Genomic DNA, 16,938 nt, shown 5'->3' with positions numbered 1-16,938 from the left:
CAAGTTACCTTACCTTCAGTGAACCCTTGCAGAGTGTGGTTGAGACGATTCGTCACACTCCTCCCAGGGTATAGTTATACGTATATATAGGAACTCAGGGGTAGGTACTATATAGTTGGCCTAATAGGCCTTAGGGAGCTCCTAAAGGCCTTCCGCTATATAGAGTATATAAGCCTGGTTGCCTTCAGGTATACGGTAGATATAGAAGTGGTTCTGAAGGTTACTTATAAACTAACGGTATTCTGAGAGGCTCGCTCCCTTATAGGTAAGACGTTTAAGGGTTAGGGGGTGCTAAAGGCCCTTATAGGAACCTGGAATACCATACGAAAGAACGGCGCTACTACCAAGGGTAACGGTATTGATGTCTATAGCGTCGGCTCGGATCTGGGCTTAAAGCCAGGCGGTTTTACGGCAAATGTACTGGAGTTCGGCCTCCTTCTATATACACTTAAGCTCAACGGCCTTATAGGCTACTAATATATCGAGGTCTACTTCTCCGGAGGGAGGCGGAGAGGCGAGAACTAGACCTGAACTAGATATATACTAGATGCCGTTGGGGAGAGGACGTAGAAATGTCGTAGCTTCCTCCCCTCTATATTATATAGGGTCGGATAGTTCAGCTGACTAGGCTATAAGTACGTCGGTTATAGTATAAGATAAAGGGTCAGGCTCCTACGATTATAAAGCGATACCAATACGGGTAAGGACCATTGTATACTCCCAACGGTCTTAGTAGGTAGAGAGTTTAACGTATCAGGCTGTAAGACCCAAGGGGTTGGTATACAAGAGTAAAGGGAGGTATACGGGTATAGTCGTAGCGATGTCATACGGAATTCGCAGATAGAACGGTAGCGGTGGATTGCTTGAGGTCAATACAAGATTGGAATTGAACTCTGAACCCCCTAAAACGACTCTCAGGGTTCCTTCAACACCCTCTTATCCCATCTCTAGATCGGCCAGAATATTCCCCCGTTCTTACTGCGATTTCCCCGCTCGGTCTCCCCGCTCTTCCTTATACGGCCTTCGAGCCCTTCTTCCTGAAGATAGGGCGTTTGCCGCTGCATCCTTAGCTTCCAGCAGTCAACCCTAACCCTGGTGCCCTGTGCGCCCTGACATTTTTTAAGAGCCTCGACTGCAAGAATTACGTTAGGCTCGACTGAATTTGAAGGCATATTGGGATGGTGGAGGAAATTGGTGTTGGGCGGAGGGAGACGCGTCGCGTGAGAATTTGATCCACTCGCTTATATGATCCACTCGCTTATAATATACGTTATAAGTAATTATGTAAATCTATAAGAGTGGTTTGAGGATAATGCCATTGCCATAAGTGAGTCCAGGTTACCTAGGATCTTAAAATGCTAAGCGCACTCCTCTTACGTGCCCTGACACCGGGAATGAAAAATGGCTGACACCGGATCTCATAAAGCAGGACAGAACAAGAAATTCTCAATTCTCAATCAAGAAGGAACATTCCAAGTTCGGTGAAAGCTCGGCCAGCACAGTCATCCGGCCAGCTGCAGGGGTCTTGGGTGCCCCACTTTATTTTGGGAATCCTTGGGTCAGCTTGGACCCCGCGACCTCGACAATCGGCATTATCCGAACAACAACAACAACTACGCCAAAATGTCGAAAGAACAGCTGTTCCAGCTGCTCCCGATGCCCGACGATGGGCTGCAGCAGGTACTCGAATATGCAGCGACACTCTCCAAAGCCCAAGCGGCCGAGCACTTCATCAACATGCTGGGCGACTCGCCGCAGGTAATCGACTTCATCTCCACCTTCAACGCTCGTCGCAGCGACCCCAAGCCCGCTCCAGTTCCAGCGCCGACTCCGTCCCGAACGCCAGTGACTGCGCCTAGCTCCGCCCAAACATCCGACGCCGATGCCGTACCAAAAAATCGCCGCGGGCCGAAGAAGAAGAAGGCCGCAATCCACACCCCACCTCCACGACAGGTCGCTTCGTTTGAGCTCGCGCCGGGGACGGTGTACAACAAGAAGGGCCAGCAGGATGACTACATGTCTGGGAGGTCGGGAGCCTCTACGCCATCTAGCAATACCGGGAACCACCGAAGCAATCTTGCACCACCCAAATCCGCGACACCCCCTCCGCAACCGTCGAAACCCCCATCTACGGGACTAGGCACGTTGGTGTCGGATCTAGGCAAGCCCAAACCGAAATCCAACCCCGTCTCCCGCACATCCACACCCGGGCCATCCTCTGCCTCGCGCAATGCGCCACCTAGTGCACCAACGACAACGAAGATCTCCATCACAGGTGGCGTACCAATGCACGGCACATCGACCGCCCTCACAGACCTCGACCAAGCTATCCGCCAGCTCGAAATCACCACCAATCCTTCCTTGGCCCCAAACAACAACAATGACCCCTCGGCCCTTGCCGCGCGCCGTTGCAACTGCGTCGCGACCCGCCACCCCCTGCTCGAGGCCGCGCCCAACTGCACCAACTGCGGCAAAGTCATCTGCATCAAAGAAGGCCTCCGCCCCTGCACCTTCTGCCACACCCCACTCCTCAGCGCATCCGAGATCCAACACATGATACGCAAACTGCGCGCCGAGCGGGGACGCGAGAAACAAGCGCTAGACCGCGAAGCCCACAAGCGCAGCACAGAGGCGTCACGCAAGAACAAGCCGTTCTCGCGGCCCGGTGTGGACGACAAGGCCGACCTGACGGTAGCCGAGGCCATGGCGCTGCAGCATCGCGATCGGCTGCTGGGGTTCCAGGCGCAGAACGCGCGGCGAACGACGGTGCGGGACGAGGCCGCAGATTTTGATGTCGCGGACTCCGGGGGGATGTGGGCGAGCGCGGAAGAGAGGGCGCTGGCGTTGAAGCGTCAGCAGAAGTTGTTAAGGGAGATGGAGTGGAATGCGAAGCCGGAGTATGAGAAGCGGCAGCAGGTGGTGAGTATTGATTTGTCTGGGAGGAAGGTGTTCAAGAAGATGGCCAAGATCGAGAGGCCGGCGAGTCCGGGGGGGGAGGATCCGGCCGAGGATGACCATCCCACGGCCGAAAGTGCTCCGGAACCAGCGGGAACAAGCGGTGGTCACGGCGGCGCGTTCAGTAAGAACCCGCTGCTCGGTGGGCTTATACGGCCGGTCTACGAGGTTAACGGGAAAGAGACCGAGTTGGAGGGCCGAAAAGACAGGGCTACGCGGTGGAGGAGGGTGCAGGATGACCGGGATGACAATGAGGCGGTCATTCTGGATGGGGGGGTTTATGGGAGGGGGACTGAGGGAGTTGTAGGAGCTGGTGATGAGCCTGCATGTGGGTAGTTTTGACTTGATCATGTTGGTTCCATGGTTTCAAGGCTATTTCAAAGGTAACGGCGAACCCAATCGACATGGTAGTTCCTGAATCCCGGGATAGTGAGATGTCATCATCGCCTTTCCTTGGTGTCGAGGTTGGGCTTGTCCGACTTTACCAGCCTTCTGGAAGAACAATGGGTGCTCAAGGGATGCTGTGGGGGCGGCTAGTGGGGCCGGCTTGGCGTCCAAATGGTACTCCGGCGCAGAATCCCGTCTTGAGCAGCTTAACACTTCCATTTGCGCGTCAAAGAAACGGGAGCTCCGATCGCTTTGGCTCGAAGCTTTGATTATAGATGAAAAACCCAGGTTGAGATATCCCACCTTCGGACCGCCTTGCTAAAACCAAACGACGGCGAGCTCCCCAGGTCTTGGCAGGTCCCAGCTCGACCTGCAGGGATCACCACACCCAAACGCGTCAAGCTCCCCACTCACTCACTGCAGCACGCTGCAAGCCGAAGCTTCAACACCACCTGAGCACTTGCAGCGTTCCAGGGCAGTGCGGAGCAAGCTCCCGAAACCAAAACAATAACCCGACCTTACTGTACCTCTCTTCTTCTTACCTCTTTCATTCACTTTTCTTGAATTGAAACCCTTTCCCGCCCAATGCTTCACCGCGACCATCTCTGTCCTTCCGCGACGTCTATATCCAGAGCATTAACGTGTAACATCACCTGAACGTGTTTTTTTTCCTTTTCTTTTTTTTAGGTACATAAACCGACACGACACGACGGGAAAGGGTACGTACCCCGCCATTGTTCCACGCGTTTTCCACCTTCGAGTCCGCCAAACGACCATTTCGAGACGCGATTACTTGTCGAATTCCTGCCCAACACGCGCGATCCGGGATTCGAAGACGGTTATCTGGAAACACACGATGACCAGATAATTTATTACCCACCATTTCCCCCGTGCCAAGCCAAGCGCGTGTGTTTCGCCAACCGCGACTCGGTCTTCAACAATTCTGGTCTTCAATTCTCGTGGCTTGGAACTGAAGGACGACAAAGATTCTCCAAGTTTTCGATGCGACATCCATTGATTCCTCTGTTTAATTACGACGCGCACCACGCCCACGCGTGATGCCCACGACACATGTGGAGCCGGGCTCGGACCCGCTGCTGCAAGAGATCGCGACGGGACTGTGGAAGTCGAAGAAGGTGGTTGTTATTACGGGGGCGGGGATTAGTACGAATTCGGGGATTCCGGTATGGTTATGCTTTTTTTCACTTTTCCTGGCGGCAGTGTCCCCGGTATAATGAAAGGGGGAGTGTTTTACGCGCGTGCTGACTGCTATGTTCGGTGCAGGATTTCCGCTCCGAAAATGGACTGTACTCGTTGATCCAGGCGCAGTTTGATGCGGCCGACGCGAACAATAACAACCCCTCGCAAGGGGCTGAGAGGGGAGAAGGCAGTGACAGTGATGGGCCGGATGCTGGTGCGGAACAACGCCCTGCTAAGAGGCAAAGGCGGACATATGACAGTTCACCGGGCGTGCCGTTCCCTGGACTACGGCAGGCTAACGTGAAGGAGGTGCCGCCGAAAGTCGAGGAGCGGGAGCAGGAGGAGGTCCCGGCGGTAGTGGTCGACCGGGCTGGGGAGGACCAGGCGTCACAGGCAGTGCAGGATACGATTGTCGTGGGAGATATCAGCAAGGCGGCCGGGGCATGTTCTACGACACCATTGACGAAATCCCTACCAAGGCCAGGGCCTGCGAGAGAAGGAGAGGGAAATGCCGCTGCCGGGCTTAATCCGATGCAGTCCTCCCCGCCTGCCGGGTTCTTCAGCACCCCTACACCCAACTCCCGATTACGACCTCCGCATCTCATCGAGACCCTCCCCGGCAGCTCCTCCCCGCTTTCTTCACCACCCGCGATCGTGTACGACCCGTACCAAACCTCGACACCAAGTTGTCCCTCCACACAGGACAGCGACGAAGCACAGTCCTCCCGATCTGACAGCGAGGAGCCGTCGTCGGTCACCACGCCGCTTCTCTCTTCCTCCCAAAATTCGTTTAGCGGCGCCTCCAAAAACACCCTCCCCGTCATGAAAGGCCGCGACCTGTTTGACGCGCAAATTTGGTCTTGTCCCATACGGACGTCGGTGTTCTACGCGTTTGTGTCGGCGCTGCGCGAGAAGGTGCGTACGGCCGAGCCGACGACCAGTCACCGGTTTGTGAGTGTGCTGCGGGACAGCCGGAAGTTGGTGCGGTGTTATACCCAGAACATCGACCAACTGGAGGAGCGGGTTGGACTCAGCACGTCGTTGGACCTAGGCGCTGGGAGCCGGTACCGGTTTTCGGTGCGCGCCGGGCGGAAGGGGGCTCAGGGGTCGTTGCAGACGGAGAAATCACAGTCACAGTCACAGGGCGAACCGAGTGCAGATGACGGGAAGGATATCCCCAGCGCCAGGCAGGCCTCGCAAACAGCCCTCGAATCCACAGTCGACGACGAACCACCATCATCTGCCCCTCCAGCATCGCAATCCCAACAACCCGCCGCAGCGCCCGGCCCCAACCGCGGTGTGGAGTGCGTGTGTCTGCACGGCTCGCTGGCCGAGCTCCGGTGCTTCGTCTGCGCCCGCACCGCGTCCTGGGAGGGCGACGCCCGGCTATCGGACACCCTTGCTGGCCGTCAGCCCGACTGCCCTCACTGCGCAGGCGCGACAGCAGCTCGAGAAGAACGCGGCAAGCGAGCGCTAGGCGTCGGCAAGCTCCGGCCTGATATCGTGCTCTACGGCGAGGAACACCCGCACTCCCACCTCATCAGCCCGTTGGTCCAGCATGATCTTTCCCTCGGCCCGGACATGCTCCTCATCCTGGGCACCAGTCTGCGCGTGCACGGCCTGAAGGTGCTGGTCCGCGAGTTTGCCAAGGCGGTACATGATCGGGGAGGAAAGGTCGTGTTTGTAAATTTCACCAAGCCGCCGGAGAGCGTGTGGTCGGATATCATTGACTACTGGGTGCAGTGGGACTGTGACGCGTGGGTGGATGACTTGCAGGTGCGGAAACCGGCGTTGTGGTTGCCGCCTGGGACGGTCCTGCCGGAGGAGGAGAAGGAGAAGACCAAGCCGAAGGGATCGCGGCGACAAAGCGGCGAGAAGGGATCGAAAAAGAATAGGGTTAGTGATGGTGTTGCCGTCGCTGGTGGTATTGCTGGTGTCCCGAAGGAGGAAAGCGTGATCACGGTCGCATCCGTATCATCCGATGCGGTCGTATCCGATCACGGGCCATTACCGTCCGTTGTCGTCGCAGCAACAACCATTCCAACAATACCAGGGCCGGGGACGGGACCGGGGACGGGACCGGGGCTAGACGAGCCGGGGGCAATGATGCCCTGCAAGGAAGAAATGCCACAGCCGCCCCCGGCTCTCCCGCCACCTCATTCTGAGCCCCAGACTCAGGGTCCAGCCCAGCCTCGAACTCTGGCCCAAACACAAGAAATGCCAGCAGCGCAACTGCAAGGACAAGTGCAGAACGAGTCCGTGCCCCGTAAGAAGGCGGTGAAAGCGCGCAAGCAACCTAAGGAACCAAAAGAACCGAAAAAGCCGAGAGAACCTAAAGTGAGCCCCGACGCGAAACGCCCGTCGTCGGTTCGCGACCACAAACAGAACGGCGCTTATCTCGTGTGCAAGATCATGGACGATTTGCGGCGGCTTTCTGGGGAGGATACTCAGCCGGCGTGGTCTGCTGCTGCTGCTGCGTCCGCTACACCATCGCCGGTGCAGCCTGTTAAGAAGCGTAGGGGCAGGCCAAGGAAGTCGGCCCCGGCTTTGTTGGATGGTGCGGCTGCTGATGCTGCTCAGGTCAGTGCTACTGCGGTCAGTGCTGTCGGTGAACCGCGCAATGCGACGGTTTTGCCACGTCCTGACGTCGCCGGATTCGCTTCGTCGCCTGTGCGTGACACGGCCATGGAGGATGTGCCTGGGCCTGATGCAGGCGGCCTGTCTATCTCCGCTGCTGTAAAGAGCAGGAAGCGCAAGCAAACTGTCTGGCGCATGGTTCGGGGGGTCGAGACGCGGGTTGTGTTGGAGAGTGACACGATGCCAGCAGCGACGCCAACACCAATACCTGTAGCACTGCCAATACCTGTACCAGCGCCATCAGTCGAAGCGCAAGTACCTCCGACATCCACTTTACCGCACACACCAGCCATCTTCCGGCCTGCACATGCTACGCCTGTTCCAGAAGACCGGCGACTCCCTTCACCAACGCCGACAAGCCTGCAACAACCGCCGCGATACACCGCCGACGGCAGCTACGCCCACCTTCAGTCATTCCCCTCAGTGTCTGACAGACCAGCATCCGCCCTAGACATGGCCATCGACGCTGGCTTCCGCGAAACAGACCGGCTTATTGCGCAGCTGTCGCGCCCTGCCACGCCGTCGCAGCTGCGGCTTGCCCCGTTGCTGGGAGGTGGGCCCGAGAACGGCCAGCGGGTACCACCGGAGTTGACCCAGCGAGGACAGAAGAGACCGTCTCTGCTGATGGACCAAGTCCACTATCAACACCACGACTACCAACCCCGACCTACGACCGCTTCCAAACCTCCTCCGCTAGAACCGAAACTCGCCTCGCCCGGCCCGCGGAAACTGAGTATTTCCTCGAACGTTGGCAGTCCAGTTGCGCCGACGCCGGGGCGGGATCGAAGTGGGAGTGGACGGGGTCAGGCAATACCACAGCAAGGTCAAGGATATGGGGACGGTCACGGGCCGTTTTTCATGAGTGACCCGCTAGCGAGCTGGTTGGGGTACCCGCCGTATTGGTTGCAGCAGGAACTTCAGGGTGGGCAGATGCAAGGCGATCAACTGCAAGGCGCGCAGGCTGGTGTTCAGGGGTATGCACAGTATGGCCAGGGACAACATGGCCAGGGACAGCAAAGACAACAAGGTGGATATGGGCAGCCTGGGCAACCTGGACAGTCGGTACATGGACAACAACAAAGTCAGTCACAGTACGGGCAGCACTCGGGGGTTGGCGCGTTGTTGCAGGCGCATGAGCAGATGGTTAGCCAGAGTCGTCCGTCTAGTCAAGGGCAAGCACACCATCCTGCTGAGATGCAACAGCAGAATCCTTACCAAGCACCACCCCATGAGTACCATCAGGCACAACATCATCCGTTTTCTCCTCCAACGTATCATCAACACCATATTCCTCAACAGGGTCAGCAGGGACCACCTCCCACCTCGAACCCGACACAGCATCCTACGTCCCATCCTACGTCCCATCCCACATCTCATCCAACATACACAACACATCCACAGCCACACTCACATCCCCAACAGCAGCCAACACAACTCCAACAAATCGACCCGGCATTACCCTCGCCCTTCGGAGCCCCACGCTCGCCCTGGTGTCCAGACGAACAGCTGCGCAAGGAGCAAGAGGCGGCTATGATGTTGTCGGCTTTACGTGGGAGCGGGAGTGTACCTGGGACGCCTAGGGCTGGTGGTGTTAAGGGGGGTAGTGGTAGTGGGAAGGGTGGAAAGGGGAAGAGTGGGAAGGGTATTTAGGTCGTCAAGTCTACTGAGGGTCGGACGGTGGAAATGTGTTTCAGTAGTCGGCTCAGGCGTGTTAAGAAGAGGGGATTGCTGTTCGGGGGTTTGCAGCGGGAGTGCGTAGTGCATGTTGCAAGAGTTGGGTCTGTCTCACACACCGGGTTGATGCAACACTCCGAGAGGTGTTGTGCTCTCCACTGTGAGCTGCGTTATGAGCTGTGGGAACAACGAAAGCCAGCGCGATCTGCATCGCTGCATGCAGTTGCTCATGCGCAAGTCAGTTCACTGGACGCTGTGGGCATACATATCCGGTGTTTCAAGGCATTTGATGGTTAGCATATGAGGGAGTTTCTTGAAGCTTGACTGTCTCATGTGGCCGGACAGTTCGGCTGGGTATGTTTTACAGACGGGCCCGTTTTGGTCTGGGGTTGGGTTTGTACCCACGGTGCATTGATGAGGAGTGTCTTTTGGGATTTTTTGAGTTATTGGGTTAGGTTATGGCGTTGGGATTCATTCTGGTTTGCTTAAAGGTTTAGATGAGGAGTATCGATTTTTGGGGTTGTCTACGGGCAACGGTCAATAGAGTCGTTGAAGTTGTTGTGGTGCGTTTGCCTCTTGTTTCTGTTGTGACGTTGTCGTGTGAAGTGGGGAGAGGATGTTATGGGTCGTTGGACAGCCCTACCCCGTCCAGTACAATGGGACGTAGGTATGTGCATGTACATGCTTGAATATGCCGGCCACTCTTCCGGGACGTCCTCCTCGACGCCTTTGCTAAGATGAACAGGGGAAACACCGTCGTTTTGAGACTCCCTGCTTGTCTACTCGTCCAACGTCTCCCAGGAAACCCGAATTTCGGCCGGACTTTTTGTTGTTTGCCGCCCCTACGCATATTATTGTTCATGGAGAATAATACCGTGGATAAAGACAGGGCTGTGTAGCGAGGAGAGAGGGATCGATTGGGATTTGCGTTGGGGCAATGGAGGGAATTTGCTCTTCCTTTTGTCTTACGCTCTCGGTGTGACATTTTCTGGTTTTTTGTCTTTCTTCCTGGAAGACACGAAGCCTGTCCTCGATAGGGTCATTTTGACCATGTGAATGATCCTCCGTACTAGTCCAGTTTGATACTTGTAATTAAAGTCACGTGTCTCGTAATTTCATGTTTACCGGACCGTTTACCTTCAATTCTGCCCGGGAAGTCATACAACCACATTACCCAAATTCATGTTCGAGCACTCCTTTATCTTTCTCAGTACGTTAAAATAACCCAACGGAAAGCATTCTCGGCCACTCGCGCCGCCAATATGGGCAGGACTCAGAAGCAACCCGACCCCCTACGCGCAAAATCCTCGCGCGTTGAGAAGCCCCGTCCCGCGAAGAAAGATACCCGCGATCTCCCATCGTGGTACTTTCGAGTCCTCGCATTCAGCTACAAGGGAGACAAAGACGTGCTCCCCCGGGACTTTGACGAGGACATCTCTGAGCTGGAGGAAGAAGATGACGATTCCAAACAGGGCGAGGAGAAGGAGAAATTGGAGAATGATTGCGAATGCGGTGGGGACGATCCTGAGTGTGACTGCCAATTTTTAAGCGACAGTGACGTGGACGAGGATGGGGAGTCAGAGAGGTCATACAACGGCTCGGACGCCGACTACTACTACGAGCTGAAAGAAGAACGAGAGGAGAGGAAGCGAGAGTTGTTGCGAGAGCAGAAGGAGAGAAAGGAACAGCGAGACATGGAAAAGGCCAAGGAAGCGGAGGTTCGCGCCGTGTTCAAATCTGTGAAACGGGCCAAGAAGAAAGCTGAGAGACCTCTTGTCGACTCACTTGCGGGTCAAGTGTTCTGGCTTTTCTGCGCCGACTACGTCGACCATTTCTACTCCGATCTCCATCCGACCAAGCGGGTTGAGTTTCGCCTCCCTGACGACGACGACAAGCCTTTCCCAGAGGATCCGGAGCTGGGCACCGGGAGCGGCATGGTGATTGGCCAGGTATACCTCAACACGTATGCGTGTTTTGATTTTGGGCCATTTTGTGCTCCGAAACGCGCGAGCCGGAAAGCTGTCAAGGTGAAGTGCCACGACGGGGCAGACGGGGCAGCCGAACTGTCATTGAAATTCCTCGGCAACGGGTACTTGAAGCTGAGGGTTCCCCGTGACTTGGTGTTTCTGGGCCATCACTATGCAAACCCTATAACCCCCCCGCCGAAGACCCCGGACGTGTTTAAATTCGTCGGCATCTGGGACGATCCGGAGGAGGTGGTGGAACGAGCGGCAACGCTATCGGACAGGCCATCGCCCCATGAAACCTGGTTTGAGATGAACCATCCAATGGGGTCTTGGAAGCAGTCGTGGCTCCAATAGCCTGCCTTCGGAAAAAGTTGCGTTGATTATATAGTACAATTATTTACCTTGTTCTGCTCAGCTCTATATTCGGTTCGCACAGGGGGTAGAGGGGGTAACTAATCATTCAAGGTTATCACTCGGGGTGAAAACGGGTATCTTGTCAGTTTTCTTTAATGAAGTTGTAATATTAACGGAAGTTCCTTTACAGAGAGATGCGGGTACGGTGGGATGGGGGTGACTTCGGGTAGTTGGGAGGAACACCGCCCAACTGGTCTGAGCTCCTGAGATAAGTCGGGGTGGGGGGTCTTGAGGCGGGGGGTGAGAAGTAATTAACAAACGGCTCAAATATGATCCCAAGGAGTCCCAGTGGGGGGAAGCGATCTTAGAATGGAATCATTTAGAATGGAATCATTTAGAATGGAATCATTTAGAATGGAATCATATATACAGTATTGGGCGGTGTGGCGGTGCTTGTCGCACTCGCCCCACCCTCTGATCCGGCCAATCAGAGGCCGTATAGGGGAAACCGCGAACACTGAAGCCACCCTGTGGCGCATCAGCCCAGAAAACCCAGCTGTGACAGGAGATAAGTCCAGGCACATGGCCAAATTGGGGCCCCATTCCTTTACCTGGGGAACAACTGTCAAGTGCTTGTAATTACCATCACGCCGTGGCACACGCCATTGAAGGCCCGTTACACATCCGCCGCCCAAGAGGGCAGAAACGTAGACCAAATCCCATTATTCCCATAGGGTGCTCCTGAGTCTCTAAATTTAGCGCTTTCCCCTGGTGATCGCCCCCGTTATACGCGTCTACGCGGATAGTGGGTTTCGGTCTCGATTGCTGTTCCTACATTAGGAAAGGTGATTTGGAATTTGGATTTGAGTCTCACCAGATGGATTGAACCCCAAAGGTCGCCGCCCCCGACTCAAACGCAGGCCGGGTCGCGTCACGGTGGGCTAGGGAGTAGGGGCTAGACGATGGCGATGAGCAGAGGATGAGAATCGCCCAACCTGAGACAACCTCGCCGAACCAGGAATACCGTCCTTTTGAACTTGACGAGAACCATAACAAGCATATAAGGGCCAAGTCGCCATCTACCAGGAGAACTGAGTTAGACCATCAACAGTTCAACACACTTCGCCCTCAGCACACTCTGCCTTACGTTTTCCCCTCCACATCCGACAAGTTCACCATCGTTCGCTCTCTTGAGCGCATTCGCTGCCTTTACAAAAGACTCGTTGCCCTACTCATCTCCAAAACCCCCAAGTAAGTTCGATTCCGAGACCCCCTCGGCATTTTCCCCAATGTTGACAAGTAGCAGAGAAACTATACAAGATGCCTCGCGGAAGCAGTTATGGATCCCGGTCGTCCTCTGGCAGTTCTGGCGCCGGGCGCCTCCGCCGCGATCCACATTGCACCTATTGCCGCCCCGACGGCTATTACACGGCCACGGTGACCGAGGAGACAACCTGCACCACGTGCAACGGCAGCGGTGAGACGTCTACCCCTGTCCCATGCTCCTGTTATAAAGGGAAAACAGGACCTGGACGCAATGCACCAAAATGCCCCCATTGCCGTGGGACGCAGCGTCGTCTGTCGTGGAGCCCGTGCAACCGCTGCGCGGGCCTTGGAGTCAGGCGCCGGAATGTTCAAAAGGAGGTCAAGTGCGGCTGCTGGGGATATTTTTGATGGTTGGTAGCGGGTTGGGGAGTTCTCGTCTTGGTGTTGGGTTCGTTATAGGCTGGTCCCATAGGGTTACCCCACCTAGTACGTAGACTTGGCGCTCGGAAGGGGGGTTGTCCTTTAGCTAGCTAGGCTAGAGGTCTAGGAAGGTCTGGTACCTTTGAATAGAATTCACCTTTAGCTGGTCTAGATATTTTAAACGGCGCATGTGCCTGGCACTTTGGAATATCACTGTGATTCAGCTAGTCCGCGTCTTGGAATTGGGTGTATAATAATTAAGGTACCGCAGCCTCCTCTAACTCTCTGGGCGGCCAACCAGATCTAACGACCTAGTCTAGGGGTGGCCCTCTTCGGGCTCGTATTGTTGTAGCGCGAACGTTGAAAGACCCTCAAGTCTCGCCCAAGCCTCCGGTGGAACCCGTAGCTTCACCCATTCCGCCGCCTCAGGACAATCCCTTACAAATCCTAGTAGCTCCTCAGTTAAGCCTAGGTTACTAAGCAACGTCTCGTAGAGTATCCACCGCTTTACGCGTATCTCCTCGGTACGGGATTTGTAACGCCTTAGAGGTGGCTGCTTAGGGTACTCCTGAATAAGGACCCGGTTAACCCGTTGGAATGGATAATACCGGAGCTCACGACGCACCCTACTAGGGAGCGGGTCGCGCACCAACATACTGCCGGAGTTAGTTAAATTGCCACGGTGGTAGGTAACCTAAGAGATAAAGACAAACAATTCTGTTCCGGTCCATCGATACCATACAATCGGCGGGTATGGCGGCGGACTCTCCTCCGGGCCGTGGTGGTCGACGAGGAACCAGCACTCAACGTTGTCCAGGGCAAAGTGGCATTGGTAGTTCCAGTGGCGCTCGCGGGATTGGTCGAACTCGCGCTGCCAGACGTGTCTCTCTCCGCAAAGCCGGTAGACTTATCGCCGGGAACGAGGTGCGTTCGGGTCTGCACTAATACCCGGACGGGACTGTCAAGGTGGGGCGTGTTGGCGGTAGCGGTAGCGGCGGCCTCGGTCGAGGCGGGGTCCTCCATATTGGGAGCGTCCATCGAATGAATATCGACGCGATGATTTCGGATTGGGGAGTCTTGCGAGTTCTGCTTGTTCTCGGCAATGCACTACGTATCGTGAAGTCTGCCGAGTTGGGGGAAATGGCTGCCGAAGATGCAGCTTAATTGCTTAATTCGGTACTTGCCAAGGCACCTCCTTCACCTAAATACGGATAAAAGTGGGCGTAAAGATGGTGCTGGCTGCTTGACTTGGTTCCCACCTGGCCAATGAGTTAAGGCTTGTCTAAAATTAGCCGTTCGTTGCACGAAGTTGGTCGATGATCCCTGTGGCTTGAATCGCCTCGCCCTGGGTTGTCATCGACTCTCGTAGGAGCGAGGGAGCGTCCAACAAGCCCCTGCTGGCCGCATCACGGCTCCAACGCCAGATAGATGCAAGCTGATTGGATACCAGCTACGCCAGGTTGATGCAGGCTGATTGGATACCAGCTCGAAGAGTTCCAAAACCGTCTGCTGGATGACACATCTCCTTTTCAGTCACAGAATAGCCCTCCTGCGTGAACCTCACGTGAAGTATGCACAGGCTGCAGTTGGCATTCTTCCACACATAAAAACGAAAGCGGCCCTTCGCCAAGACGGACAGATGGAGGGGGTTATAAACAAGTTTGGTTGGCCCAGACAGCAAGGCGACATGAGATTCACACCACAGCAAACGTCGGAAAACGGGAATTGAAAACGGAGTGGTGAAAACTGAGCGTAAACGCGTTCCCTGCCGTTTCAATCATCAAGAACGACCCAGCGTATGACCTACACTTTACTGAGTCAGTAACTCGACCCAAAATGAAAGCGAAATACGAGTTCCAGATTCACGTTCTCGGGCTCCCTACAATAGCGATATCTTATTATCTTCCTTGTTGTTCAAAGGGGGCAGTTTTTTGTCCTCAGAGCGACCGCTTCTGGACCCTTTTGAGCAGATAACGAAGATTTATTTGCAAAAGCACGCCCCCATGAGCCGGTCCTAGTTTGACGAACCAGAGTTCGTTCTCAACTGCTCGTAACCGCGCCGTGATTAACCCAGTGCTTGTTTGATATCCTAGAATTGGATCTCTCCAGTCCAGGTGCAAGATAGGATGACGCAAGGTATGATGATGCAGCCTTGGGACACGACGAGCTGGAGCTTGGCGTATAGGAGACGCCCCTTTTTGTTTTGTCGAGTGGCTACGGATCGACGGTCGGCAGAGTTGAGCAGGACTTGAAAGGTGAAAGGAAGCTGGGCTTTGTCTGACCGTTAGCTTTACCTTGACTCGGCTTTACCTGACCAATGTGCTTTGCCAATGTGAAGAGGGCCCTTAGCAGACATCGACACGGTAGTTAAGTGTATTGTTGGTCGCGTGATAAATCAGTGCGTGGATTGGGCCGAGTCCAGCTTTGGCCTTGATAACGCGGCTTTACGGTGAAGTTTGACTGCCAACCAAACAATTAAGTTTGTGGTTGAATCGGTTTGGATCATATCGGCGTTTCCGTAAGCGCTAGACAGAGCCAAAATTGGCGCCCGAGGTCATGGAAGCGGTGGCCAAATGAGAAGCCCGGCACATGTTCCTGAGTTGGAAATTGTCCCCAGCAAAAACATTCTTTACTGCCTTGTTCTCGTCTTAACGAAACCGAGCCTTCTCCCCGGACCCAATATAATCATCTGAGTGAGAAGAGCGTTGAGGTTCCTTCAATTCTCTTTCGGACTGGGCACCGACGCTCGTTTGTTGTTCCCTTCCACTTTGCAACCGCTCAGCTCGGTCGACAAATTTGGATCCTGACAAGCGCCGTTGTCAACACCAATCAATAAACCACACTGGAGGCTGGCACATGCTTGTAGAAACAATATCTAATTAGGCCGGCCTCGATGATAGGCTATTAATTATTTGTGAAAGCGTTCACGAGGGATGTGGTTGACCAGAACAGGCCGCCGTACCGGCCGGCAAACAGGTCGAGGAACAGGTCGGGAAAAATGTCACTGATCACATGGCGCGTGATGTAGATATTTCTGGTGGAAGTGATGTTCCAAATGATAAACTGAACACCCAAGACACACAATGTCGGCAAGCGGGCCAAAGAAAAGCTGAAGTGAGGCTCATGAGGTAGGCCTGCGGACGACCAGCCGACTCAGGCTGCCTCACCGAATGGAGGTCGGTCTTCGTTGGATAAGGGGGCCACAGGGAACGTAGCAGTGAGCGTTAAAGGGCACCAAAGACCTCGAGGCCAAAGAAGCTCATTGTGTCCTCATCTTTGATCACACCATCCGAGCCCACATCAGAACCTTCGTCGAACTTCACACACCGGTCCATTGTAACATGTCCCAAACTGCTGGAAGTAACTTACCGGCAGTCGCCAGATACTATGGCCAGGCCTCACTAACAGACCTGGATGGGCTTGTAAAGAATGCCGCAAACGCAACTTTAGAACACCTAGGAGGGGCTGCTCTTATTCTGGTACACGCGTTTAAAGATAATGACATGGAATTTGCGTGGTGCGGTGGTTGGGCGATGAAACTGAGAGGTGTGCTTCGCGACACCAAATACATGGACCTCCTTGTCCAAGCAAAAACTACTCAGAAGATCAGAGCCGTTCTCCAATCTCAACCATGGTATGGCTTGTTAAATTGTGCTCGGGGAGAGTATTTATGGATTTCAACCCTAACCCTAAACAGGGCGATTCTGTCGTTCCATTACTTTGGAGAAAGGCAAGAGAGCCATTGCTTGTGGATATTGCGGAGGGAGGCCAAGTTGTAACTGCACATGTTATGCTTGTCGGTAAGTTCCAAGGATCTGGACCATGGACCCTCCCTCCTACACATCTGTAGAAGGGTGTGGCCGGTAAATACCATTTGTAGCTGCATGGACGTATCTGACTATTTCAAGGCGACTTGTCCTCCCCTTTTAATCTCCCAGCGGAAGGATGGGTTGAAAAAAATCCTCCCCGCCATCAAGACGCCACAGGGAATGGATGTAAAGGTGCTCCATCTGAACTGGCAAGTCGACTACAAGTTGTCGCGGAAGAAATGCACGACGGTATCGGATTACGGGGATCT

The 16,938-nt window shown here is 54.8% G+C and overlaps 4 protein-coding genes across 4 annotated transcripts; 3 read left to right on the top strand and 1 right to left on the bottom strand.

The window, feature by feature from the left end:
* Nucleotides 1-1,623: 1,623 nt before the first annotated feature.
* Nucleotides 1,624-3,291, top strand: C8A04DRAFT_16068 (uncharacterized protein; the record flags this gene model as incomplete). The annotated part of the gene is made up of 1 exon (XM_062778719.1): nucleotides 1,624-3,291. The coding sequence occupies one exon, from the start codon at nucleotides 1,624-1,626 to the stop codon at nucleotides 3,289-3,291; it is 1,668 nt and encodes a 555-aa protein (XP_062632585.1).
* Nucleotides 3,292-4,400: 1,109 nt separating this feature from the next.
* On the top strand, nucleotides 4,401-8,829 carry C8A04DRAFT_40908 (NAD-dependent histone deacetylase HST3; the record flags this gene model as incomplete). The annotated part of the gene is made up of 5 exons (XM_062785101.1): nucleotides 4,401-4,526; nucleotides 4,627-4,896; nucleotides 5,080-5,648; nucleotides 5,730-6,438; nucleotides 6,793-8,829. The coding sequence occupies 5 exons, from the start codon at nucleotides 4,401-4,403 to the stop codon at nucleotides 8,827-8,829; spliced, it is 3,711 nt and encodes a 1,236-aa protein (XP_062632584.1).
* Nucleotides 8,830-10,115: 1,286 nt separating this feature from the next.
* On the top strand, nucleotides 10,116-11,174 carry C8A04DRAFT_40907 (uncharacterized protein; the record flags this gene model as incomplete). The annotated part of the gene is made up of 1 exon (XM_062785100.1): nucleotides 10,116-11,174. The coding sequence occupies one exon, from the start codon at nucleotides 10,116-10,118 to the stop codon at nucleotides 11,172-11,174; it is 1,059 nt and encodes a 352-aa protein (XP_062632583.1).
* Nucleotides 11,175-13,176: 2,002 nt separating this feature from the next.
* Nucleotides 13,177-13,898, bottom strand: C8A04DRAFT_40906 (uncharacterized protein; the record flags this gene model as incomplete). Its single annotated transcript, XM_062785099.1, has 3 exons — nucleotides 13,177-13,516; nucleotides 13,574-13,746; nucleotides 13,782-13,898. The coding sequence occupies 3 exons, from the start codon at nucleotides 13,896-13,898 to the stop codon at nucleotides 13,177-13,179; spliced, it is 630 nt and encodes a 209-aa protein (XP_062632582.1).
* Between the last annotated feature and the right edge of the window lie 3,040 nt (nucleotides 13,899-16,938).

The sequence above is a fragment of the Dichotomopilus funicola genome (assembly GCF_033296635.1).
Source record: "Dichotomopilus funicola strain CBS 141.50 unplaced genomic scaffold C8A04scaffold_126, whole genome shotgun sequence".
NCBI lineage: Eukaryota > Fungi > Ascomycota > Sordariomycetes > Sordariales > Chaetomiaceae > Dichotomopilus > Dichotomopilus funicola.
This window is presented reverse-complemented; position numbering and strand designations above follow the sequence as displayed.